The sequence below is a fragment of the Oreochromis aureus genome, linkage group 7 (genome assembly GCF_013358895.1).
Source record: "Oreochromis aureus strain Israel breed Guangdong linkage group 7, ZZ_aureus, whole genome shotgun sequence".
NCBI lineage: Eukaryota > Metazoa > Chordata > Actinopteri > Cichliformes > Cichlidae > Oreochromis > Oreochromis aureus.
The window spans coordinates 54,560,681-54,586,808 of record NC_052948.1 but is presented as its reverse complement, the minus strand read 5'-3'; the positions used below and the strand labels follow the sequence as shown (position 1 = coordinate 54,586,808).

At 37.7% G+C, this 26,128-nt stretch overlaps 1 protein-coding gene across 3 annotated transcripts in view; it reads right to left on the bottom strand.

The window, feature by feature from the left end:
- The window catches only part of ttc28 (tetratricopeptide repeat domain 28), a 131,844-nt gene that overhangs the window by 29,668 nt on the left and 76,048 nt on the right, over window positions 1-26,128 (bottom strand). For all 3 annotated transcript variants that reach the window (XM_039614981.1, XM_039614982.1, XM_039614984.1), the window contains 8 exons: window positions 15,987-16,208; window positions 14,882-15,070; window positions 14,686-14,782; window positions 1,754-1,950; window positions 1,520-1,673; window positions 1,265-1,436; window positions 535-703; window positions 272-432 (listed from right to left, as the gene is read on the bottom strand). In XM_039614981.1, coding sequence (XP_039470915.1) covers window positions 272-432; window positions 535-703; window positions 1,265-1,436; window positions 1,520-1,673; window positions 1,754-1,950; window positions 14,686-14,782; window positions 14,882-15,070; window positions 15,987-16,208 — 1,361 coding nt within the window. The remainder of the gene's footprint in view (window positions 1-271; window positions 433-534; window positions 704-1,264; window positions 1,437-1,519; window positions 1,674-1,753; window positions 1,951-14,685; window positions 14,783-14,881; window positions 15,071-15,986; window positions 16,209-26,128) is intronic.

Below are 26,128 nucleotides of genomic sequence, written 5' to 3'. Positions count from 1 at the left end.
CACTTGAAAAGTACATAGTAATAATATTGTGCAGATTTTTGTTTCTTTCATGTAAGCATTAATTAGCAGGTAAATTTCTGCTTGTGTGAAGCACAATCTCTGCAGCTTGATCTGGTAAGTTAATATTTTAGCTCTACAAACTTTCAACTGCCTCCAACAAACAGGCTATATTACTAAACTTAGGGTTTAAAACAATACAGCACATTCATTTGTTCATTTTTTACATGCACTGTTTGTGTGTGGTTGACACACTGGTTAACCACTTTATCACCTGTGAACTGAACCAAGTGCTGAATAGGCGTCAGCCTCCATTTTCTGATCGTTGACCTTCTGAGCCAAGGTTAATTGCTGCTGGTAGAACTTCACAGCTCCTGGAAAATCACCCCGGCACACGCACACATCACCAAGATTCCCAAAGGCCCTGAAAACTGCCTGCTGACAAATATAATCACACAGATACTGATTAACAACCTCATTTTGTGCAAAGGACAGAATTTCAAGGTTTATGAAATGAAAACACCATTAACAGGTGACCTGTGTGTTGTCCAGGGCTTGTGCTAAAGAGAGCAGATATCTCTGACATTCCTCTGCTTTGTTGTACTCCCCCAGTGCTTTGTGGGCCAGACCAAGGTTGCAGTAGGCTTTTGCCTGTGCTAATTTGTCCTGGAGATCCTTAGCCAGGGCCAAATCCTGTTCATAATACCTGGAAAATGTAAAACTTTTCTTTTTTATTTTGCATCTTGTTTCGATGTAATATAAAAGCATAAATCCTTAAATTGAGAAATTAAAGTCTTATTAACATCCATCCACCCATCCATCCATCCACCCATCCACCCATCCATCCATCCATCCACTTTCTGCTGCTGGGCCAGGTTGTGGGGGTCGTAGCCTAAGAAGAGAAGCCCAGACCTCTCTCTCCCCAGCTACCTCCTCCAGTTCATCTGGGGAACATGGGAGCTTTCCGGCTAATCTAGAGATGTAATCTCTCCAGCATATCATGGGACAGCCCCAGGGCATTCTCCTGGTAAAACATGCCTGAAAGACCTTGGCCAGGAGGCATCCTGAAGGCATTCAAGTCAGATGCCCAAACCTCCTCAGCTGGCTCCTTTCGATGTGGAGGAGTAGTGGATGGATGGATGAATGTATGTATGTATGTATGTATGTATGGAAAACACAACATATGTTTTTTGACATTTTAATAAGGCCAACAGGGTCATTTTCATTATATGAAGTTGAGTTTTGTGAGGTTTATTTAGTCTCTGACCTGACCGCATCTCTGTACTGTCCAAGACAGTAGTGAGCATAACCTAGGTTATGGCAAACTTTGCCTTCTGCTTCCAAGTCCTGCAAACCTGGCGCCAAAACCAGGTACTGTTGGTAGTAGGGCAAGGCCTGAGCATATTCACCTCTCCAGCTGTGGAAGTTACCCAAGTTTGCTGCAAAAGAAAATAACGGTGCCCAATATTTTTCATGTTTCATTCAACTCAACTCAAGTGCATTTATCTCTTGACTGGTTTACCTAAGGCTCTTGCTTCACTTTGAGTGTCTCGCATCTCTCGTGCAATGGTCAGGTGGTGCAGGTAGTGCTGGAGAGCTCGGTCGTGAGCACCCAGCGCTTGGTAGGCCACAGCAAGGTTACCGTGCGTGGATGCCTGAGATGGACGATCGTTCACCTGATAACACAAAGACACATCGTGATTCTGTTTTCCACATGATCGTCCACATGTTTTTTGAAAAGGGTCATAAAATTTACCTCCAGAGAGATCTGCAGCTCTTGTCTGTGGTACTGGACTGCTTGGTCGTACATGCCAAGTGCGTGGTAGGCATTGCCCATGTTGCCATAGGCCCTCCCCTGGGCAGCGTAATCACAAAGTTCTTGGACGAAGGACAGGTGGGCTTTGTGGAACTTTAGCGCAGTCTCATACTCTCCCTTCATCTGGTGTATGATGCCTGTGATAGTAGATGAGAGGAGGAAAAAACACAAACTATTGAACTAACAAGGAAACCATTAAGATGCAGGTAAACTCCAAGTTTAATCTCTTTTAGCATACAACATTTTAACGTTCTTATGATCGGTCATGTTCTCACCTTTAGTCACAACACTAATCCTAACCATATGTTTTAGCAAGTGGCATGGACAAAAACATTGCAATAGGACAAACAAAGTCTATGCAAAGTGCACAGGTAATACATCTAATCTATGAAGTCTTGTAGCATGCCAACTACAGGCTGTATCAGGTAATGTTCTTATTAAAATAAAGCTAGCTCATTTCTATTTCTGGCAAGTCCATCCTAATGATTGATTTTCCAAGAATGATCTTAATTTTGTGTTTCTAACTTGTTTAATTTAAAACAGCACTATACCTAGCCCCGTCATTTAAACTCCTCCAAATGTCCATTTCAAGAGGAATGGACTTTGTATACAAAAATGGTCACCACCACAAAAAGCTGTAATGTTGAACTGGTCAGACAACTCTTTGATAATTCCACTTCCAATAAAATCAATATTTAGGCGTGTTAGTTAAAATGATTATTTTCTTTTTCACCAAACCACAAAGACTGGAGGCAACATTTTTTAAGAAGAACAAAAATGACATATTCTGAAAGCATACAGTTATTGTTAATGACCCACATCTCAGAGGATCAAGGTCATGAAACCTAGAAAAAACTTCCATGGACTTAGGGGAATTTTAAAGTCCAGGCTCAAGGAAGTCAGACAAGTGAAGTTTAAGTCCTCAGTTTTGTGATTATTTTTGTCTCCAAGTCTCAAGTCTCCACAGCTCTGTAGAATGGTTTATCCAGCGCTGTTTGGATTTGTAGGATTCATCAAACAGCAATTACTGCACATGTAGGGACCATGATGAACAGAGTAAATTCCCAAAACGACATTAAGAGTTATAAATATGCAGCATGTGTATGGTGGTGAATATAAATGCCCACATGGTTTCTTGAACTGTAAAAAGGATATGAGAAGAGTGGTGAATAATTAAAAAGCTACAGTGGGAAATTCAACAAATCTATTAATATCTGCTGCTGTGTCTCTTCAAACTTTAGTATAACACATGCAGAAATCAGTCTCTCTGTCCAGGGAAAAAGAATTGGGAAAACTTAAGTCCCAGTCGCCTTCCCAACTTCTTCTGTCATGATGTGTCTTTGCTGTCAACAACCCAGTTTATGGAGCCAGAACAGACAAAAGTTGGGAGAGAGAATAGTTAAGGAAGAAACTTGGGGCACAAGAGAGGAGAATGAAAATTTACATTTTATGCTAGTTATTTTCTGTACTCCAAAATATGGTACTTGTCACTCTGCTGCATTTAACTGACAACTGTGTACACTGGTTATTTGCAATTTAAAATGTACCTACTTTGCTTTTTTCTTCATTTTCTGTGATACACTCTGCTACAGTGCTGGATACTCAAACTGTGCATATGGCCACATATTGCAAATAATGAGATCAGTGTATCTATAACTAATTCTTTTGAGCCATGTTTTGAACAGTTTTTTCTACTCTGCATGATATAAGAGTGAAAATCCAGGCTCTTTGGTTGGAATCACAGCCAAAGAGCCTGGATCATACAGAATCCCTGCCCACTTGCTGTTCATGTTTTTATTTATGAGGAGCAGCCAGTCAAAAGAAAGTTGGCTTAAAAGGAGGTGCAAGGGAACTGAAATGGCTTGTTTTACACAACGGGTGAACTGGGGGTTGTACTAAAGCCCAGTATAAGATTAATAATGGTAATTTTGTAAACATGGAATACTACTTTAGAGTCCAATAATAAAAACAGAGTAGAAAATGAGCACATTAGTTCCTCTGTAAGACTTTATTCCAAACATTGCACAAATCAAAGTCTTGCCATTTCATTGGCATATTTTTCCTTTGGCATATAAAAACCATGCACATTATACATTGAGCTCTACCTTCATCAGTAAAGTCCTGCTTAAAGTTGAATGCAGATGTGAAACCTGCAAATGCTCACAATGAAAGTCACTGCAATGACTTTTACTTGAATGATGTGTGTAATTTTTTCCATCACAGCAAGCACATTTCAATCAAGGTTCAACACAAAAGACACAACACATAGAACAGCTGTAATCTTCCTTCTTACTGCTATATAGTGTGATTTAAATGTATACCCAAAGCCTGATTGTAAGGAGATTGAAAGAAAAAAATTATAATTATGCTTTCCCTGTAGTGGCATATTAGTACAAAGTAGAATGAAAAAACAAAAACAAGGTTAAGGTAAGGTTAGAAGTAAGGCTACATTCAAAGTGAAAGCTTGCTAAGATTTCCATTACAGCCCAATTCTGTTTGACAATTTTCCTTCTTTTTTTTTAAACAATTGGTCTTTGAGGAGGTCCACAAGTAAACTGACCCATGTTCTTATAATGTATGTTGTGTTATAGTCTTTATTTTGACTTATACGGATATCGTTTCTTGTATTCATTGTATTCTTGTGTTTCTTTTTTTTGTGTGTGTTTCTGTGTTTTGTATGTGTGTAAGTTCCCTTCCTTGTTTCTACTTTATTTTATTTTGGTAAATGCTCTTCCTTGTGTGTCACCTGGGCCTTAACTTCCTGTCTTTGAATCGAGAATCTGTGGTAAGATCTGAAAACTGCTGTTCACAAATGCTGTCCATCTAATCTGACTGAGCTGGAGCTGTTTTGCAAAGAAGAACGGGCAAGGATTTCAGTCTCTAGATGTGCAAAGCTGGTAGAGACATACCCTAAAAGACTGGCAGCTGTAATTGCAGCAAAAGGTGGTTCTACAAAGTATTGACTCAGGGGGCTGAATAATTACGCACACCCCACTTTTCAGTTATTTATTTGTAAAAAATGTTTGGAATCATGTATGATTTTTGTTCCACTTCTCACGGTTACACCACTTTGTATTGGTCTTTCACGTGGAATTCCAATAAAATTGATTCATGTTTGTGGCTGTAATGTGACAAAATGTGGAAAAGTTCAAGGGGGCCGAATACTTTTGCAAGCCACTGTATCTCAATAACCCATTACTGTCATGGTCTGTGTGCAGCAGGCAGGAAAGTAGGACCCAAATGCAGACTCGTGGAGGCGAAAATCAAACTCAAAGACCTCAGCTTTATTGCTGGCATAAGTCAAAACAGAAACTAAACTGGGAAGGCTAGAAACTGAGCTTGAAACAGAACACACGGGCAAGTATGAGGGACGATGCAACGACGAACAGGAACACACGCAGACACTAAATACAGAAGGGGAACAGGGCAAAGAGCAAACACCTGGGAGACACAAGTGACACTAATTACGAAGACGAGATTGGGAGGAAGCAAAACAGAATACATTGACCTTCAAAGTAAAACAGGAAACAGACTGGGCACAGAACTAAACCTATACTAAACACGAGGGCACCGGAACAAAACGTAAGAACTAGAATACAAAAACCTAAATCAGAACACTAGAAGTCATATACAACGAAGAAATCATAGAATAACAATAATAATACACAAAACACTGGGTCACTGACCAAGGACCTTGACAATTACTCTGATAATGCCTCAGATTGGTGTAGGCGATCTATTTTGTGTGGAAAAATAGTCAGATCTTTATCTCAGATCCTGAAGCAGAAAGCTTTAGTTAACAAAGTTAAAAACCACCATCATGATACCTGTTACTGTATCTGTGGCATTTTATTTTTATCACACCAGCTCACACAAAGAAAGCCTAACAGCGTCAAACTTGCTTAGTAGTAGCATTTGCATATCAAACCACAATATATGGAAATATAGATTTTATATTCTAGTGAATTAGGCCAACTAAAACAATAACTTTTGTTAACAGATTTTCTGCCATTATACCAGTTGAAGAAGGTAACGTCATAGTTGCCAGGGTTCAAATGCAAGCTAGAGTGAGAATAAAGGTGTGGAGTTTTGGGGTGGAGATTCTTGGGCCAAAGTCAAGTTCTGTTTCAAGATTTGCGTTTATTAAAATATGAATACATTTTAATATAAACTTATTAAACAACATGAACCATGTACATATTCTAAAAGACAGAGGCTACAGCTAGCACAATTCTAGAAAACGGGCAATAAACATTGTAAAATGAATTAAACTGTTCAAACATGACCCTGTTTTTTTATACATGATGAACTGTGAAGCATGTTAATGCATTAAAGCAATAATGCAAAACTTTTTACCTACATTCTTCCTGTGATTCTCTTCATTAAACTGTTTGAGTAACCTGAATTTTTCACACAGATATCCTAATAATGCCATCCATAGGAAGTCTCATTCCAAAGACAATAATTACACTACACTAATTTATAACTGCTCTGAGAAATGTTGAAATGAGACCTTATATAAAATCTGCTTTTTTACAATAAAGTCACAGAGGGAAAACAGATGAGAAGGGGTTATAAGAGGGGAGGAAGGGATACAGAGGGGTATCCAGACACCAGATGGAGGAAGTCACATGTGGTCTTCATGTCAGACTGTGTAATGAGAGAGATGACTGGGGTCTGATCCACTGAGTGTAAACTGTGAGCCCTCCTTCCCAACTCCTTGGCTCATGTCCACCTCTATCTCTACATTTCTTACTGTAAACACTTTTCAAATGTGTGACTTTAACAGTCCAAAATCAACATTTACAGATTGTGTTAAAATATTGACTGACTAAATCATCATTAAAAAAAAAAATTTACATCCTTGATAGGGGTGCAGGCAGGGTTCCTAAAAAACAACAACAAAAAACACACCTTTTAAAATAGCTCTTTCCTCCTCTATTCTGCCCCTTGAGTTTTAGCTGCTGATATTAAACCCCCACTTTTCCATGTGGAAGTCCACAGCCCAACTTGCATCCTTGCAGTTAATTTCAATCTTAAATACAACAAAAGCAGCAGATCACCTGTGAGTAGGATTTATTTCTGAATCTAGACTTGAGATTGTTGATTTTTCTTGCTTGCTTTGTAGGAGCTGTGGTAAACTTGCATGAATTTTATGGCCAGTGCTTCATCAAGCTTTATCAATTAAACATGTGAGCAATTAAGTGCCAAGTGCAAGGCTGAACTGAAAACAGGACACTTAGTTCTATGTCCTTGTGTAACTGAAACGCATTTAGGAAAAATGAACTTTTAAAAGAGACAGAGTTTGAAGAAACTGGAATGACTTTTTCTGTGCATGATGTTACAGTTTTCAAAATGTTTATTTATCTCATAAGACAGATGCTTTCACTTTAAGCTGATTTCATATCTATAATTCACAAATCCAAAGGTTACAGATTCATACTCTTTCTATGACTGCCAAAGTCCCTGGTTTTGGTTTAAAAGTTGCTTGGGAATTTTTGGATTCATATTTATGGGGTTTTGGCTACCAGTTTAGATTGCCTTAACATTCTATTGTTAGTTTTGTTTTCATGGTTTGCATTAAATTTCAGTTCATATTTTAAGTTTATTTCTTGCATATTTAGATCCCAAAGTGATTCCATAATGTTTCTTCATTGTGTTCTTTGTTAATTTGTGGACTTTCCCAGTCTGAAAAAAAGACATTGTTATTTCTGGATCTGATTCCTTTACTCTGCAAGCCCCAACAATGACGTTCTCACTTTGAAATCATGCAGTGCCAAGAGTATCAAAAAACTGTCAGAAATGGAGCATTCAGTGCAGTCGGAAGTCCGAGTTCTTTTTATTTATTTATTTATTTATTATTAACAGGGATTCCTTGTACACTCACTGAACCCAATACTTATATAACATATTCAATATGTGACATATAAAATAAATAAACTACTACTACAATACTTTTTTGTCATATTAAGTGTAAGGGAAAGCATAATGGGCCCCCTTTAAGCATGGTGCTAGAAAATTCAGATTTTTATTAAACTATAGTATTTATTATACCTTCTGACACATAATTGCAATTTAATAATTATTATAATTCTAAAAATATAATTAACAGTTTTCATGAGTTTAATTCAAATATTTTTTTTTCCATATCAATCATCTTCTGCAAATTCTTGTTCTCTGTTTATCCTAAACAAAAACATATATGGGGGTAACGGTTAAAACAAGTCTGGTTATGACTTGGAGAACTTGCAATATGATCAAGTATGGACTGTCAGATTCCCTCTAATGCAGATGCCACAATTTTAAATGACATACTAGTGCATTGTTAGTAAAGGTCATGTCTTGGCATTTGGTCGTAAAGAATAGTGTTTAAACCAATCCAAAGACTAGAAATGTCATAAGTGGGTTTAGATTCTGAAGCTCAAATCCATACATTGACTTAACCATGGATGTGATGCATTGGAGTTTACTCCGTTTGCTTTAACAGTCTCTACACAATACAATGAGAAGAACTGCAACTATTTAAAAAAAGCATTTGAAATATACATTCAGTACTTCATCGGCACCTCATCTTCATCTCTAATATCTCATCAGAAACATCATCATGACTCAGAAAGCTAATCAGTGGTGATTTAGCTTATAGCACTCAAATCTAACGATGCAAAGGATTTCACAATAAAGGTTGAAGGAAATGCAAATAGCACACGATTTACTTTTAAAACAATGAAAGCTAAGGGAAAACAAAATAAACATTTGGTGAAAAAAACACTTCCTTAGCTAGGTGTGAAACTGCATAAAAAGTAATTCTGTCAAACTAGCAAACAACCTTAAATGTTTTAAACAAACATGAAGTCACATTGTTACAGTGAATGACACATGCATGTTTTCTGCACTTCTTATATACAGTGAAAGGCACACAGTCAATAGACTGTACAAATGTAACACATTAAATTGTAAATGTAGATGAATTTAAAAAGGTCTCATAAACGCAGCTGGCAACAATATGTAGAAACCGGGTTATGTGAGGAAGAGAAGGAGGTTGGTGATATAGAAAGGAAGACCTTGTTCATCGGGGTCTTGCATTAAGAGGATTACGGAGAAGCCTGCAGAGCTGGCTAGAATCACTGGTTACAGTTACACACATCCTCCTAAACTCTACAAACACAGGTGTGCACATTAGCACATGCACAATCTTCCTCTAAACTAAAGCCACACTTCTCTGAGGTGTGAGGGTGCCTGTAGATATCCTGCAGATTCTGCGGGATTCCCCAGTGTGGAGGGGACACAGTGTGAAGACAGCAGTGCTGCGAGGATTAGAGGTGTGGAAAACTAGCTGAGATCTGATGACAGGTATTCAGCTGAGACAGCACAGAGAGATTAGAAAGGAGAAGAGTGGTGATCCACAGTCCCCTTTCTCCACAGTAGGACAAAAATTGCTCTGTCATCAGTGAATGAAATTGGGTGTGGCACTTGTGGGTCAGGAGCTACATATCACGGACTATATGCAGCTATTTCTGTCTGACCATCATAAAGAAGAATACATGTTTATTAGCTAAAGTTAAGTTAAATAACTTGAGAAGAGAGAGAGAGACATATTTTGGAATATCGTAGAGAGGAAGTTAAATATAAAGAATTTATTATTCAAGTAGGCAAAGAAATTACTTCACACATGTCTTCTGGGTGTTTTTTTCTTGCTTTCTGGCTTGGAGCATTTATTGACATCTGCAGCAGCCTTACAGCACATGGGTCACCTGCTTAACCGAGTGAGGTATACTGGAGACCATCTTCTGGATCCTTAAATGAGCTCTGTACTCTTACAGTAATGCACCATATCTTCAGGCCCATAGTAGCAAAGAATGAATAAGTAAATCTTTCATTTGAAATTAAAATATAATTTCCATATATGTCTTGTTCTAGTTCAGTACACGGAATCAGTCATGGGAAAAACTGCTTGACTTAACAGTTGACCAGATGTAGAGACATTGACACTCTCCACAAGAAAGGCTGTCTGCAGAGTGCTGTATTAAAGCATACCAAGGGAAGGCTCACTGGAAGGGAAAAGCATAGCAAGAAAAAGTGCACAAACAACAGGAAACAGCTTGAGAGCATTGTCAGTAAAAGTTGATTCAGTAACATGGGAGAGCTTCACAAGCAGTGGACACAGACTGGTGTCAGTTGTAGCCTTCAGGAAAGGGGCTACAACTATCATACCCCTACCATCAAGTCACTCTGATACCTAGCCTAGCCAGGATGAGCCACAAGAGTCCATTCTTCTATGGCACCACCCTGAGAGGAGCCACAAGATTTGTGGACTGGGTCACAGTCAAAGGCAGAGGCCTTTATAGTTCAATACTCAACTGCTTAAACTGGCTACTAGGAAATGCGGTATCAATAACACAAGATACTGCATGGTGTGCTACCAACACAAGAAAAGGGGTAATTAAGATTTAAATGGTACCATCACAGATCATTAAGGAATTCCACTGGGCAGCCAGACAATGCCCTCGTTTAGATATTTTTGGACTTTAACTTTAAAGGTGCTGCTATGTAAAATACATTACAAGTATTACATGGTCTAATTTAGGTGAGATAATCTCCAAATTTCGGGTTTCATACAGAAAGGAAGAGGTGAAAGAAGGAGATATAAGAAGAAAACAAAAAGGTGAGGAAAGAAGAAAATAAGAGGGAAAGGTCAGACTGGAAAAGAGGGGACTAAGAGTAAACAGAGAATGAAACCCAAGAAAACAGGAGGAAAAAAAACACAGCAAGGAGACAAAATGAGACACAATAAGAAGAAAAAAGAATGGCAAGGAGATAAGGAATGAACAGAGAGAAAGGGAGGAAGGAGTAAAATCAGGAAGAAAAGAAAGAGGAAGAATGAAGGAATGAAAACATGGGAAGTGTAGTGAGTGTAAAGACAAAATAAGGTAAAAGATAATAGGGGACGAAATCATTATGAAACAAAAGATGAAATGAGAGGAGGAAATTAGGGTTGAAAATTGAAGAACAGAAGAAGAGGAAAGGAGAAGAGAAAATATCAGAGGAGAGCAGAGTGAAAGGTTGTCAAGTCAGCATTCAGAGTCAAAGAACCGTAATCATCCATAAATGATGATGTGAATCATTGATCTGAAACACAGACTGAAGCTCATCTGTCAGGAGAGTGTCAGCGACTTCAGCAGTAGCCTATAGTCACACATCAAAGTATCTATTGAACCACTGCAGTGTGCATGTTTTCCTTTTACTTACTTCAGACAGAAAATAAAGCAATTTCCACTCATTTGCCTGCAAAAAAGCTCTGCAGTGACATAAAGTGAGAAGAGTGGTGGAAATCGCACAATGAATATTACCAGAGTTTAATAGACTGTATATAAAAGATAGATAAAGCCATTATATAGTTATCCTCTGATTTCTGGGCTTTACGTTATAAGGCCTCGTTTCTTTTCCTGCTGCCATGTTGGTTTTTGGAGCCAGAAGGTCTCATACTTGGAAGAGATCATAGTGTTTGTTAATATTGTGAAGTTTGGCATTTTAACATGGGAGTGATTTGCTTTTTGGAACCAGCTTCATGTAGGACTGCAGTTTTTTTTGGCATTTCAAAGTCTGATCAGAGGAGGTATTTGCAGAGGGTTAATTTATTTTCCACCATTTATTAAACCATTCCACCATTTTTGGAACACTTAATGTTGGAAAAAACTGTTCAGTGAACACTTAATGTGCTGATGGGCTATCTCATTTTTGAGATTTACATAAAAACTGTTCTTTAATGCCCCTCAGTGTTACCATTTAGCCCATAATTTGTTCTAATATCAGTCTTCACTCATGGCTCTCTTACAACCATAGAAGAGATTTTTTTTATTGAGTTAACATTAATAGTGATAGTAACTGTTTCACATTTAACTTCCTGACATTTGTGAACACTGCTATGATGCTATGATTATTATTCCTTGAACTCAGAAGATGATTGTTATTCTGTCACTGATACCTTAAAAAAATACATGGCAAATAAGTAGCTGGAAATCACAATAGTTGCAGGCGATTTTAATGAGAAGTGTAGTTATATTTCTAGGGAGGTGCACATCAGGTTACATCGTAGGGTTTTCAGCTGGGTTTGCAGTTGGAGTGTAGCTATAGCGTAAATTTCCCACTGTCAACTCTTTTTCCTGGAATAGGGCCCTAGTAAGGAGCAAATACATTTTTTGTGTCCTGATATGCAAAAACTATAAATTGTCAAATGGCGTCTGTTCTTTTTGCCATGACTGTATTTCCATTCTTTGAACAAATTTAGGAATTGAAGAAGAGCTATGCAGTTCAGAATACCAGAAAGAAGAATTCTAGCTTCCCTTTTATTTTAAGTTGCAAAACAATAAAAAAAAATCATCAAAAAATAAAAAACACTGAGACAGTCTAAATCCCCAGAAATCTAAGATGGCATCCTCACTTTACTTTTAGTGCACAGTGCCGTATACACGTGCAACGTGGCAAGTTGTCCATTCAGCGATGGGTTCAGGTTCACAGCATCTCAGATATCACTGTGGCCGCAGAAACCAGAAACCACTTAATAAAACATGAGTGTTGATTGTCCAGAGAGACGCTACTGCAGTCAAATGATAGGCCCTTAAGAAGCAGGACTGTCGCATGATATAAAGCTCCCATCCTTGAATTTGATTAACAAGATATCAAAACTGCAACATCTACGTGTTGTACTAGGCCACTACAGCTGGTCCAAACTCACACAGGTCTGCAATATAACAAACAAATAGTGCTTTGTGAGTACTTAATGTTACAGATCGATGTAGACTGAGTTGTCCTAGCCCAGGACAAGAGCCCAGTCAGTCTCTCCCAGGGATCAAGCTTCTTAAATATCTTCTGAATAAAACACAGGATGCAGTTTTGTATTTTTTTAATATCACTTGAAGGGTTTTTCATACCAAACTGAGGGCCTGTGAAGACTTTCAGATTTGAGGATGATGTCACATAAAACAAAACTTTTAATCAAGGATGAAAACACAAGCATAGATAAGACCAGACAATGAGGTAAACTGTCCTATGAGGACACCTCATCTCTCATCGAAATCACCCGAATTACCAGAGTTCAAACATCCAAACAAAGAGAGTTGATTAGGTGATGAGAACCCACATGCACCTAGAAAACCCAGGTGGTCGCAATCAATAGCAAAGGCTAAGAAGCCAAAACACCAGCATGCTGTGTGGAAAAAAACCCAGCAGACCCATCGATGCGTCAGGGGCACCCAGAGAGAAGGGCCACAGCACAGGGAAGTGAACAGACCCGAAGCCCAAAAGGGAGACCAGCCAGCAAAGACCCAGGCACCACAGCACACCCCCGATGGCACATGACGACCAGTTCCAGGAGGCGCCCATCCGTGCCCCCCATTCCCAGTACCCCCACCAATCTCGTAAATGGGAGGTACCCACCCCATCCCAGAGAGCCTGGCACAGAGACAGGGCAGTGGACCTGATGGGCCAGCAATCAGGAGGCAATCAAGGGAAAGAGAAGGGAATTTCTGGCATCCATTTAGATAAAGGGGTTGCAGAAGAGGTGGCACCTTTTGCTGCAACTGTAGTTTGTTGTTCTGAGTTTATGGTACTGTCAGAATCTTGCCAAATATCATTTGGTGTTTTAGTCACCATTAAAGTGCGTTTTATTAAGATAAAACTGTCAATCCATTGCCAGTGAATATATCCTAGTAACAGTTTATTTGTAAAAAATCATTCTTTCCTGAATGAGTGTATACTTTGTGAATAAACTTTTAGCACTCTCACATCAGTGTCTCGCTTGCTGTTGACTATAATGCCAGATCATGGAATGAACTGAATATGAACTAGTGATTTAAAGGCATACTGTAGAATTTCAAAAGCTTTTTCTTCTTTTGTTCATCTGAGGCAGAGGCCCTCAGTTTTTTTTCTTTTCTTTCTAAGGTACAAAGCATTGAAGTAGCAATTTTACACCCTCCCTTTTGTCGTTTATGTACCTTCTAGGGTAACAGTGCAACTTGATTATATCTCCCACATTTGTCTATTTCATCTTATCGTTGTTAATTTTCTTCCCAGTGATTTTTAATTTGATGTCATTGCTGTCGAGAATTATGCCTGTGAACTATTACTCTTAAAAAAGTAAATAAAATATCTAACTTCCTTTTGTGGTGCACCAGCACACTGTTATATTTTGCACTCTGGTCCAGCCTTTGGCCAATTTCAAATTTCTGTCTATTCAATTTTTTGTCTGTACTGTAAGCCCACTCTTTGTCTTGTACGGTATGTGTTTTATTTTATATGTCTTTCTGTCTTTCAACTATGCCCACATATATCTGTTTGTTTGGTTTTGTTGATTCATTTGATATGCCACCTACCTGCTATGGACTGCAGCTGAAAATTAGCTCGGCTGAATCTGTCGTTTGCCAAAAGGGGAAGAATGGCGTTGATGCAGTCTTATTATTTGAAAAAATGTTGACAGGAACCAAAGGTGTATATGTCTGTTTTAGTTTATCAAATGCTTGCAGCTGCATAGGATACACAGGTGCACATCCAAGTGAGAGTAGTGATAGTACTATTGTGCTATTCCTGGCACAGAGAGTGAACCACTCAAGACCTAAAGTAAATCACGGTTTTCATTTTTTTTTTTAAATTTTGTTACACGGTAGCTGTCAACAGGTTCTGGAGTACCACAGTGTGTTAAACCTGCCATACTTTGATTTTACTGTTAGTAAAAGTTAGATTTGCCATTTAAAATGACCAAAGCTAAAAAAGGCATACCATTTTAGCTTCCCACAACAAAATCCCAGATTCAGACGCCAAATTAAAAAACCTATTACCTCCAGCCAGGTGACCCCTCTATGACCCTCCATCAAACCTACCCAAGTTGGATGAGGCTCTGCCCTGTGCTGCTCTGTCTTGCAGTTCCTGAGCAATTTCTAGCTGGTTTTGGTGGTGCTGACGAGCCCTCTCCAAGTCCTGAACCGAACAAAAACAATCCATTCTTATCAGACTGTGATTCATTATTTCGTAGTTATCTGTTTTTCAGTTAACTACACCTTTTACTTATATACCAACCTGCATGCATCGGGCAGCGTGCCCCAGACCAGCATATGCCCTCATCTCAATTGCTCTGTCGGCCAGCTCTTGGGCCAACTCCAGCACAATTGTATGGTACGATATGGCCTTGTCAAAGTCCCGCTGGGAGTGGTAAGCGCTCCCCAGGTTGCTGTACGCTCGTGCCTCCTCACGTCGGTTCTCCAGACTCTGCCAAACACAGCACCATTTCACTGTCACTAAGAAATTACCTTTGTGGTTATTTATTGGCATGCAATGGAATTTCCACAGAGATCACAACATTTATATTTTCTTTTGCTATCCCAGACAGTTAAAGATGAACATATTGCTAAAATGATCCTTTAGTTTATTTAAGCTTCAGTTCGCAGTAATTTTTTTCAGGAAATCATTATCCTGATATAAATTGTGTAAATCTATGTGTTGTGTGCATGTCTAAGAAAGAAGAAGAAGAAATCAAAACCAGTGTCGTATTAGTGAGTGAGTTAGTGGCCAGAATTATGAATGCCTAACTTTTAGTTAATGTTAGTCAACTAGGGGGACTAGCAGTGGATTAATCTCAATTTGGTGCTGTGATGAGTATTTGTGGCAGCTGCAGAGTGGTTATTCAACTGAGTCAAAACAAACCACTATATCTTTTAGGCATGACCTTCTTGAGATGAACTCCAAAATTCACTATGGTCAGTCAAGAGGTGCTTTTTGTGAATTAATTAAGTAGTTAAAATAAAATAAATCAATTAACAGAATGTGAAGGAACAACTTATATATCCCAAACAAATGTAGTGCTAAAAAGATATCAGCTAAAGCTTTAGCTGGGCTGTACTTTTGTGTAATACATCCTTTTATCAGAAAATGGTGCAGATTTAGTCAAATCTTTTGTGCAAATGTGGTCAGGACTAAGAAGAAATATCAAAAGTTTACAAAATAGCAGCACACATCTCAAAACACCAAAAGGTTGAATAGAAATACTATTGCCTTGTCATGGTTAAAATATGCTTAAATTAGCTTTTAAACATTTTAATTTAAATTAGCTTAAATTAAAACTGCACCTTTTAAGAGATGAAAACCAAACAAAAACATATTGATTCATATTACATTAGCACTATACCTTTGCAATGTCCAGATGCTGCTCATGGCATTGGACAGCATTGGTGAAGTCTCCCAGCGCAGTGTACACAGCACCCATGTTGCCTAGCTGGCGAGCCTCGGAAAGCCTGCACTGACTTTGCCGTGCCAGCAGCACGCACTGTTTATGGCTGGCAAGTGCATTAGGGTAGTCGCCAATAGCTGTGTACACATGACCCAGACTGCTTAGAGCACTAGATGCAGCCTGAAATCACAGATGCACAACATAAATATTGTGTTCAGCACAAAAAAAGGTACATAATAATTAACATGCTTATAATAAACAGGAACACAATCATGTAGACCAGAGGTGGCAAAATAAATGTACTTCATGGACCGTACACAGCCCAATTTGATCTTAAGTAGGCTTGCCAATAAAATAAGTGAAAAAATTCTTACAAATTTTACATTCTCAAAATGTTCACACTTTCAGTTTTAATTGTCCATCCATTTACATAAAAGATAATGAGCAGCCAGAAATGTATTCAGAAAAATAAGATCAGTTTCAATTGATATCAGTTATAATTTTTGAAAAAAAAAATGCATTGTCTAACATGCCAAATAACAAATCGCTTCCTTGTTATGTTGATAGAAACTATAATCGTGTCTGTGCAATTATCTTTCCTTCAAAATGTAATTTGTGTTTATATTTTGTAAACACAAATTACATTCTGTTTTTATTTTCTGTTTCTGCTGCAAATCAGCTGTATAAAGGTGTCATTTCTGGGTAAGAAAGGGATAGTTTAGGGAGAATGGAAAAGGAGGCAGGATAAACAAGTGAGGAAAACAGGCATCACCTCCTCCCACCTCAAATAAAATCTTGCCAATGGAAGACACGCACATCTTGGCGGCGCCACGAGTGAAAGCTCATCCTTCACATCTTATTTAGACCCTGCTGTGAGATTCTGACCCTCTGCCACCACCACCTCAGCTTTGTATCAGGTTCTAGCAACCCTATTATTACTCTGTTTTAGTTAACACATGAAACCCTTTTATAGCACTTTGAGCTGCCTAATGATTTCTAGCACCCCTCATCCTGCTAATTACAGAGCTTCTTCAGGCATAATACCATGCAAATCAAGATGAGGGTTTCATCTTAAGCTCGCTCGTTGCTGTCTTCATGCGTGCATGTGCATGAAAATAAGGCCATGAACTCATGCCCCCCCCACACACACGGATTGTCAGATTCATGTCAGACAGTCTTGTCTGCTTCTCAGATTTGACAGAAAAAGAAATGTGACCCATTCACTACATTTTTGCCTTAGTAATTTTAAAGCTGCCTACTGATTTATAACTAATCTAGAGGTTATTGGGATTGATCTGTTTGCTATCAGTGGAGTCATATGAAAAAGATGCGAGGTGTGAGCAAAGGTTTGTTTCAAATTAAACAAGAAAATGAGACAAGAGCAGCAGTGTGTACTGACATATCTCTTATTAATTAATGTATCTATACATTAGTAAATGACATATGCTTGTCTAATAGATTGTATATACAGTTGGACCACGTGACAGATCCCAGAAGTAAGGGAAATATATACCAGATATGGGTGCACCTATCTTGGTAAGTCCTCAGTCATGCAGGCCTAGAGGCCTCGATGAACCCCTGGCAACCTATAGTCACTAGCAAAAAAATATGTATTCCCCACTTGGGTGGTTGGTGGAGATCGCTGTCTACTGTTGGGTGAAACTGATCGCAAAGAGGGTGCCATAACAAAAACCTCTTTAATTGCTTGATTTACTAGCAGATTCACAGTCTAGCAGAATTGCAATTTGCATGGAAGATACCAAATTTTCTGTAAACACTAACTAACCACCAAACAGCACAAATGCAAGCCAGAAACGGAGAACAGTATGTTAGACAAAAAACCAAAAGATTTTAAATTGTATGTAATTTGAAGACAGACAGTTGACATTTCCAGTTTGTGTGACATTCCTCAGTTTCAGTAATTTAATGAATAGTTGATGATTACCTGTAGACAAGTTGGCGTCTTTCATACAAACTATGGCTAACCATGGCAATCTGCTAGAAACCAAAGCAATCACAACAAGGTTTTCAGTGTGCCAGCATATATGTCATTGGGATCAATTTTACTGATGGCAAGCATTCTCCAGCAAACACTTGGAACTGGTTGGGGAACAGAGGCGATTGCCAAGCAGTTTCTATGCCTGTGTGACTGGGACCTAACATTATTTAAACTAGAGAGTATTCTGTGGTGAAAGCAAAGAGTCATGGTCTACATTAGTCCTGGGTCTGAAAAGTAAAGATAACACTGAAGTGCCTAAATCCATTTGTATTTGTCCCAATGACCAGCCGGGGGTGACTCCTCTAATTGAAATATGCTATATAAAAGTCTATGAAAGAAAAATCACTCCAATTTTCACCGGGTTTATGAACATAGTAAACACTTTCCTGGTCAGTCTATATTCTTAACAACAAGTTCTTTATCTAACTGGATAAGCACAAAATTTATTTTCTAAATTATGATCCTAATTAGAGTCCAACACTAACTAACTGTAACTACTAACTGTGCTATATCAAAGTGGCTACTTTATTCTTTTACAAACAATTATGTTGTGTACCATGACTTACACAATGCCATGTTATTCTGAATTTATGCCACAATTGAATTACATTGAAAAAAAAATAAGGTTTTAATTTTTATTTATGTGATGCATATTTTTATGTTCATTTACCGGCTTCTTCAGCAGTTTGCACACAAAATAAGTTTTGCTTTCAATACACTGAAAATCATAATTAAATACTATCTTATATGATTTGGCCAATAAATTAATCGAAGAATTTCTATCAGGCTTTATCGCTCTCTCCTCAGTGTTTGAATAAAGGCCTGCAGAGTCTCAGCTTGTTACAGCAACACTGAGACAGTGTGCTGCAGTCTAAAACAACACCTCAAATGACTCACACAAACAGTGTTATTTCCTTGCCACAATGATAATAACTTCAATCTGTTGAAGTCCAACAATGTGCATATCTGTGAACACACAGTGAGAAGTAATAATCAATAAACCCTGTCCTGAGGTAAAGCCTCACACACTAGGAACCATTTCTTTGGTGCAATCGCAGTGAAAGTAATTACGTTTAGAGGCCATCTGAGCACAAACAGCAGCCTATATTTGATTCAGATACACACACACGCACACACAAACTTAAAAAGTATGTGAATTTGACCCTTCAAAGAAAAACACAAGGGACAGACAAAGCTTAGTCAAAAGCTATTTTCAGCCATGTTTAGAAGTTTACAGAATTTGTAAAGAAGTAAAAATTGAAAATACTTTTAAAAGAGGGGTTATTAGTATGATTACAACCAATATAATAGCACTTGAGGCTGCCTTTAAATGCAGTTAAGTCCCTCTATAGATGGCCATGTTAAAATGTTCAACTTCAATGGTGACTGTTACTGTACATGTTGCATGTTTACAGGCTAGACTATAGCTAATTTTTTTTAAATTGTATAACAACTGTGAGGTGGATAATTTTTGTAGAGGTCATCCATTTCGATTGTGTTAATGTGTAAAGTAAGGTTTGTGTTATGACATTGGTAGCTATTGGTAGCTATCTTTTAATTCCAGTCACTGAACAGACCTCTCCAACATGTTAGGGCTACTACACAAATAATATAGGTTGGCTTTGTAGGACAGTCTGTCTAGAGAAGTTTGGGCTCCATTGGTGAGGAGAAATTCATGTATTTAAGTGTCAAGTTACTTAGTACCAATTAGCAGGTATTTGCATCTGAATTTTATACTCCTGCAATATATGGATTTAGCTACCAAGTGAATAATGTATAGTAAATATTAGAGCCTGACTGGTGTGGAAATATTATTGGCTGATGTTAGCTAACAGCTAAGAATGGCTAATTAAAATGCAAAAGCAATGAAAAGAAAGAAAGTCAGAAAGGAAGAAATAAGAAACACCCTTCAAACCTGTTGCATGTTGACCTAGCATAGTTTTTCCACCAGAGGGCGCTCTCAACTTTCGCGTTGGCAACATGTGTTTGAATTTTTAAATAACCACATATCCATTTTGGAAAACGTTGAAAAAATCTGAATGTTTGAATTATTTTTTTTCTGAATATATTATGCAATCTAATTTAAAACCATTATATGACTCAAACATATAGAATCTCTTCAATTATTGATTAATTGATTAATCAATAATCAAGACTACAATAATAAATTGCTTCAGTGTTTTTAAACCAGAAATGCAACAGTCTGTTTTAAAAAATATTTGCTACTTTTTGTTGTCAAGTTTGATAGGAAAATGCATGTGTTTTGGATAAGTAAACTAAAGCAGGTTATTTGAATTTTTTTTTGATCTGTGTTCAATTCTAAGCAGCAGTTTTTAAAATTGTTTTCTGACATATATAGATAAAAGTAGTCGATACTGCAGTGAAAATGCAGTAGTAGTTTGAGCCCCAGAGGAATTTGACAGAAAAATCTACTCCTTTATTTCAATTGCAGCCTATATGGACAGGTAATACACATGCATGTCCTTTTAAATCAGGTTTCATCAGTGCTAAAAACTGTCACTGTCACAGCCAAACTGACCTTTTGGAATTTACCACTCCTGATTAACATCAGAATACCCTGTTCTTTTCTTTCTACTCATGTGTGTTCACAAGTGAGCGCATGTTTGTAAAAAATACGACAGCACACATCTACAGAAATCCATGTCCCCACCCAAGTGATGAGGGTAAACACATAAAATCCAGTTGACACATCTGCGCTGGAGCTCCAGGCAGGAAACGGAGATTTAATAAATGACGACAAGGCCTCTGTGTGTACAATCAACTGGCCAGACAAGTCTTTGATTTCCCTTAAGAACATGTTACTTTAAGAAAAAAACACAGCCGTGAAAAAAACACACACGCACACACACAAATACAGTCATATGTCTGGACCAGTCCATGTACACAGACATACATGGATTGGTCTAGACATATATTTTTTACATCTCCCCTTTACATCTCCTCCTCCCCCTCTCTCTCTCTCCATATATATATATATATATATATATATATATATATATATATATATATATATATACATATACATATATATATATATATATATATATATATATATATATATATATATATATATATATATATATATATATATATATATATATATATATATATATATATATATATATATATACATATATATATATATATATATACACACACACACACACACACACACACACATACATATATAAATAAATAAAAGAATAAGAAACAATATTATCCTCTCATTAGATTACATTTATATTGTGGACAACAAATCTCATTAGAAAAGCTTGGATAGGTAGAAATCGGGAAAAAAACAATGTAAGTAGAAAGGTGTAGGAAGATGGGTGCCTAAATCTATTGCACGGAAATAGAATAAGACAGATGAATAAAGAAAGAGAAAGATTAGTGCTGACACTGCTTCCCCTGCGTGCTTGATAACCAAATGTATGAGGTTTGGGAAGGTGATATCTTCTGAGGTCCGCTGATCTGCAGGGACTACAACTGAACCTTTTTGTGGACTTCTTAAACTAATGCCATACTTGATTTGATGGAAATGTCTTTATTTGTGCCTTGTCAAGATCTTTTCCTTTTTAAACTATTTTTGATTTGATTTTGATTATTGTTTAGAGCACAAATGCAAATACCTATCATTGTTGTTGTTATTATTATTAATGTTATAACTGTAACAGTAACTGTACCAAAGCTCCTGCCAGTGTTTTGCAGTGGAGCACTTTGTTTGGAAGCATGCAGTATTGAAGGCTTTTCACACCACACAGATAAACACAAATAACACAGTTGAGCAAACACACAGTGGGAGATATGGATTTCTGTTGATGACCGTGTTTGAGCCGCCTTAAGCTACACACCTGTGGAGAAGAAGGTCGATAACCGTCTGTCAACAATACACGTGCAGTAGTCTATGGTGCATTTGCAGCTTCCAGACAGACACACACACACACACAAGACACACAAGCAACAAAAAAAAGAGAGAAACAAGAGCGTCTGGTTTTGATCCAAGCTTTCCTGAGCTCTGAGTTCTTCAGAAAAGTTGATAACTGTGTTCGTGAAATTAATGTGATAAATCCGCAGCTGGTCAGAAACTTTAACCAGGTGTCGAAACAGACAAACACTGAGAATCATGGACAAAAACACATCCAGGCACACTGGATTGCTGCGTCACTGCTTTCATCAAAATGAACTCACTCAATTCCTCATTATTTTTACTGACAGGGGTTCAATCAGGCTCTCTAGATTTATCTAGAGACAAATCACATGAGATAAATATAGGATGCAATCACATGCTATTAAGTGACTGCATGTGCGTGTTCGAGTGTGTGTTCAACTGCAAGGGTCCAGCAGAACTTCAGAGACCATTAGAGAGGTTGAAACTCAGATATAAAAAGACTTTGCAGTAGAATATCCTGCTGACTTTTACACACTAATCAGCTAACCTGTCCTGTCATATTCTTTTCTGCAGTAAAGCTGACTAAAGATAGTGTAATTCCATATTTCTGAAAAGTCGTGTCAAATTGCAAAAGCACACAGAGAGTACCCTCAAGGTCATGTAAATTTAAATTAAAACACAAATTAGTGAGAGATATTGTCTATTGAGCATGCAGACATGTGACCAAGTAACCACGTTACATGAAGTTGTTTGCCATTTTGGAGGTCTGGCAATCATGGTGACAATGTAGGATCAAATGAATAAGGCTCCTCTCACACAGACCCAAAAAAGATTTAAGTGTTGTATTTATTGCACTTATCTCATTATAGTACTATTTTGTGAGACAGTGACAGCATGCAGACTGATGAGATGGATTTTAAGTAAACAAAATCACGCCTTTATTGTGGCTGATGAAGATCCAGAGTATAAATTATCACAGAACACAATATGACCAAACAAGGGCTGGACGACAGTATGACACAACAAAGACCACAACCAAACTGAGACTTTAAATGTCCACAAGCGGCAAGCAGGGAGAGTGGAAACATAAGAGTTACAAGATACAGCTGAACTCAAGCTAGATAATGAGACGTGTTAATAAAACCAAAAGTAAAGCACACAAGATAAAGAACTTACAAAATGAAACTGAAAACTAAGAGAGACAAGACACTGAAGCTGAGTACACAATGAAAGCAACTGGCTTACTGTACATCACACTGAAGCTGAACAGTTGGTCACTTGAGGACATTCTAGGCTCTGGTTGGTAGGTGACCCTTTAATACCTTTACTACCAAGTCATATATCAATCATTTGTATTTTTCACTCTTATTTAGCTGCTTCAGTTGCTCACCTGTAAGTAACTGTGCTTAGTTCACCAGCAGTGGAGGGTACATCCATCTAAAACATCAAATATCAAACTCCAAGACTGCTTAACCCATAATTACCAGAAAACCCAGAAGAAAGCTATAATGAAACTCTTCCAAAAAGTAATCAAAATGAGAGCTGAATAATAAGAGTGAAAAGCAAACTAAAAAGTCAACAAATAACAAGTAGAAAAGTCCTCAATGGCCCAACAAAACCTACAGACCATGACATTAACAAATTATATTATTTTCTAAAAATCTTCCTGATTACACAAAAGAAAAAAAAGACATGAATAAACTGAAAGGAAAAACAGCATAATGACAGCAATGTAAATCAAATCAGACAAAAGCTCAATATTTACTAATCTAGTTGCTACCAGAAATGTCTTCTATACAGTGTAAAGAAACCAGTGATCAGTATGGTTGTTTAAATTTATCCCACAATATTAAAACACCAATAAAATGTTCCTCAAAATGAGCCACAAGCACAACTCATAAGATTCAAATACATATGAAATCCAGTGAGCCATAAATACATCTGCCATGACTCCATGTTGCACACTCACCAGCACACATATACACATTTCTCACAAACATATGAAAGTTAAACGTAGGGAAACACACACCAACAACCTGACAGCTTTGCTTTGTGCTTTTAAACGTAAAGTGGTCCGAAATCTAATCTGTAAAAATAATTTAATTAACTACGGTTTTCACAACTGTCCAAAGTGTTTCAGGAGAAAGGTGAGGTGTTTAGCTTTGGCCTGGCATAATGAAAAACTGCTTTCCAGGAAAAATGAAAGTTACAGAAGATAAGAGAAAGGTCAAAACAAGTAAATGTATATGAGCAAATTTGAAGTTTGTTCTTTGGTTTCATTACATTTTCATGACAAAGTAATTTCTCGCAAGATGATTATATATAATTAAAGTTGTTATTATTGTACATTATATACTTGATCAGCCATCACTCTAAAATATGAAATATATTTAAAATATTTTAAGTTAAGCTCCCAAAGAACAAATCAACAAATCATTGCATTACATACATTACATAACATGCAGTCACTGCATGGATGCGTCATCACTGTGACAAATTAATTGATTAGACAGAATCTCTTATGTCAGGGAGAAAGTTGAACAGAGATAATTATCTGTATGCCTTTTCTTTATTAAATATGTGATTTTAGGTTGGTGACATACAGATGGCTGGCATTTATTTAACCGAATGATGAATGCATATAAGACCGCTGCAAATACCAAAGCCATAAAAGAAAATTTACCTTTTAATTTAATTTACAGATGCTAGAAACTGTCTTCCATATTGTCTGAAGCAGGTTATATCTGGGCAGAAGTGGTTAATTAAATTGGATTGTGCAATACATACTCCATTTTCAATTTTTGAGAAGTATCCAAGACAAATTGCTAATTGGCTAACCGGCCAAAGTACATGTGTCAAATAGTTTTCATCCAAATTTTGAAAATTTGTAGCTGAATTTTAATAAAACTGGCAAAAGAATACACCCTTAAATTCAATTAAATTTTATGTATACAGTACCAAATCACAACAACAGTTGCCTTGAGGTGCTTTATATATTATACTATATTATACTATATATATAGTAAGATAAAGACCCTACAATAATACAGGTATCAAATGACCTGTATGAGCAAGCACTTGGTGACACCGGGAAGGAAAAACTCCCTTTTAACAGGAAGAAACCTTAAAACCTTAGGCAAAACCAGGCTCAGGCTCATCCTGTCATGGTTGTGCTGTGGCAGGCAGGATATGGGACCCAGGTGCAGGACTCGAACACGAAAAGGTAACTTAAAGCGGCAGCTTTATTCACTCGGAAAACTTGAATACTAGATCTAAGAAACAAAACATAATAACCAAGAGCTAGGAAACTAGGAACTCAGGAGACCAGAAACTAGAAAACAAAGAAACTAAAAAAGTAGGAGCTGACAGAGAGGGTATGACGCGACAATGGGCAGAGGAAAACATAGGAAGTAATGAGGGAATGGGAAAAAGAAAGGAAACACAACTCTGGGACTAATCTGACGTAACGAGATGGGAATAAAGCAAAACTGAATACACACAGGACAAGGAACTATCAAAATAAAACAGGAAACACATGGACCGAAATGCAAGCTTAACTCAATTCTATGCTTTATATAAACTAAAAGGGACCGTGGCTCAGGGAGTTGGGAAGCGTATCTGCAACCGGAAGGTCGCCGGTTCGATCCCTGGGCTCTCTGTCCTGGTCGTTGTGTCCTTGGGCAAGACACTTTACTCTACCGCCTACTGGTGTTGGCCAGAGGGGCCGATGGCGTGATATGGCAGCCTCACCTCTGTCAGTCTGCCCCAGGGCAGCTGTGGCTACAACAGTAGCTTCCCTCCACCAGTGTGTGAATGTGAGAGTGAATGAATAATGGCATTGTAAAGCGCTTTGGGTGCCTTGAAAAGCGCTATATGAAATCCAATCCATTATTATTATTATTATTATTATAAAATGCCATATAACCATATAGTGTAGTATTAAGTGGACACGGCCCTAAAAAAATAAAGGCATTAGACAATGTGTCCTTGGGGGGTAGAATGCTGTAGACTCTCGCTCACGCTTGCCTGGGAAAAACTAGATAACAGGGGACCATCTTCTAGTGGAAAGTTACTGAGACACTGTTGTTTAGACTGGAGTGAGAGAGCTTCTGTAATAAAACTGTTCGGGGCACATCACCATTTTGAGATCCGCAGCAACGTGTCATGCAGCACGCATCTCCCTTCTAGAAG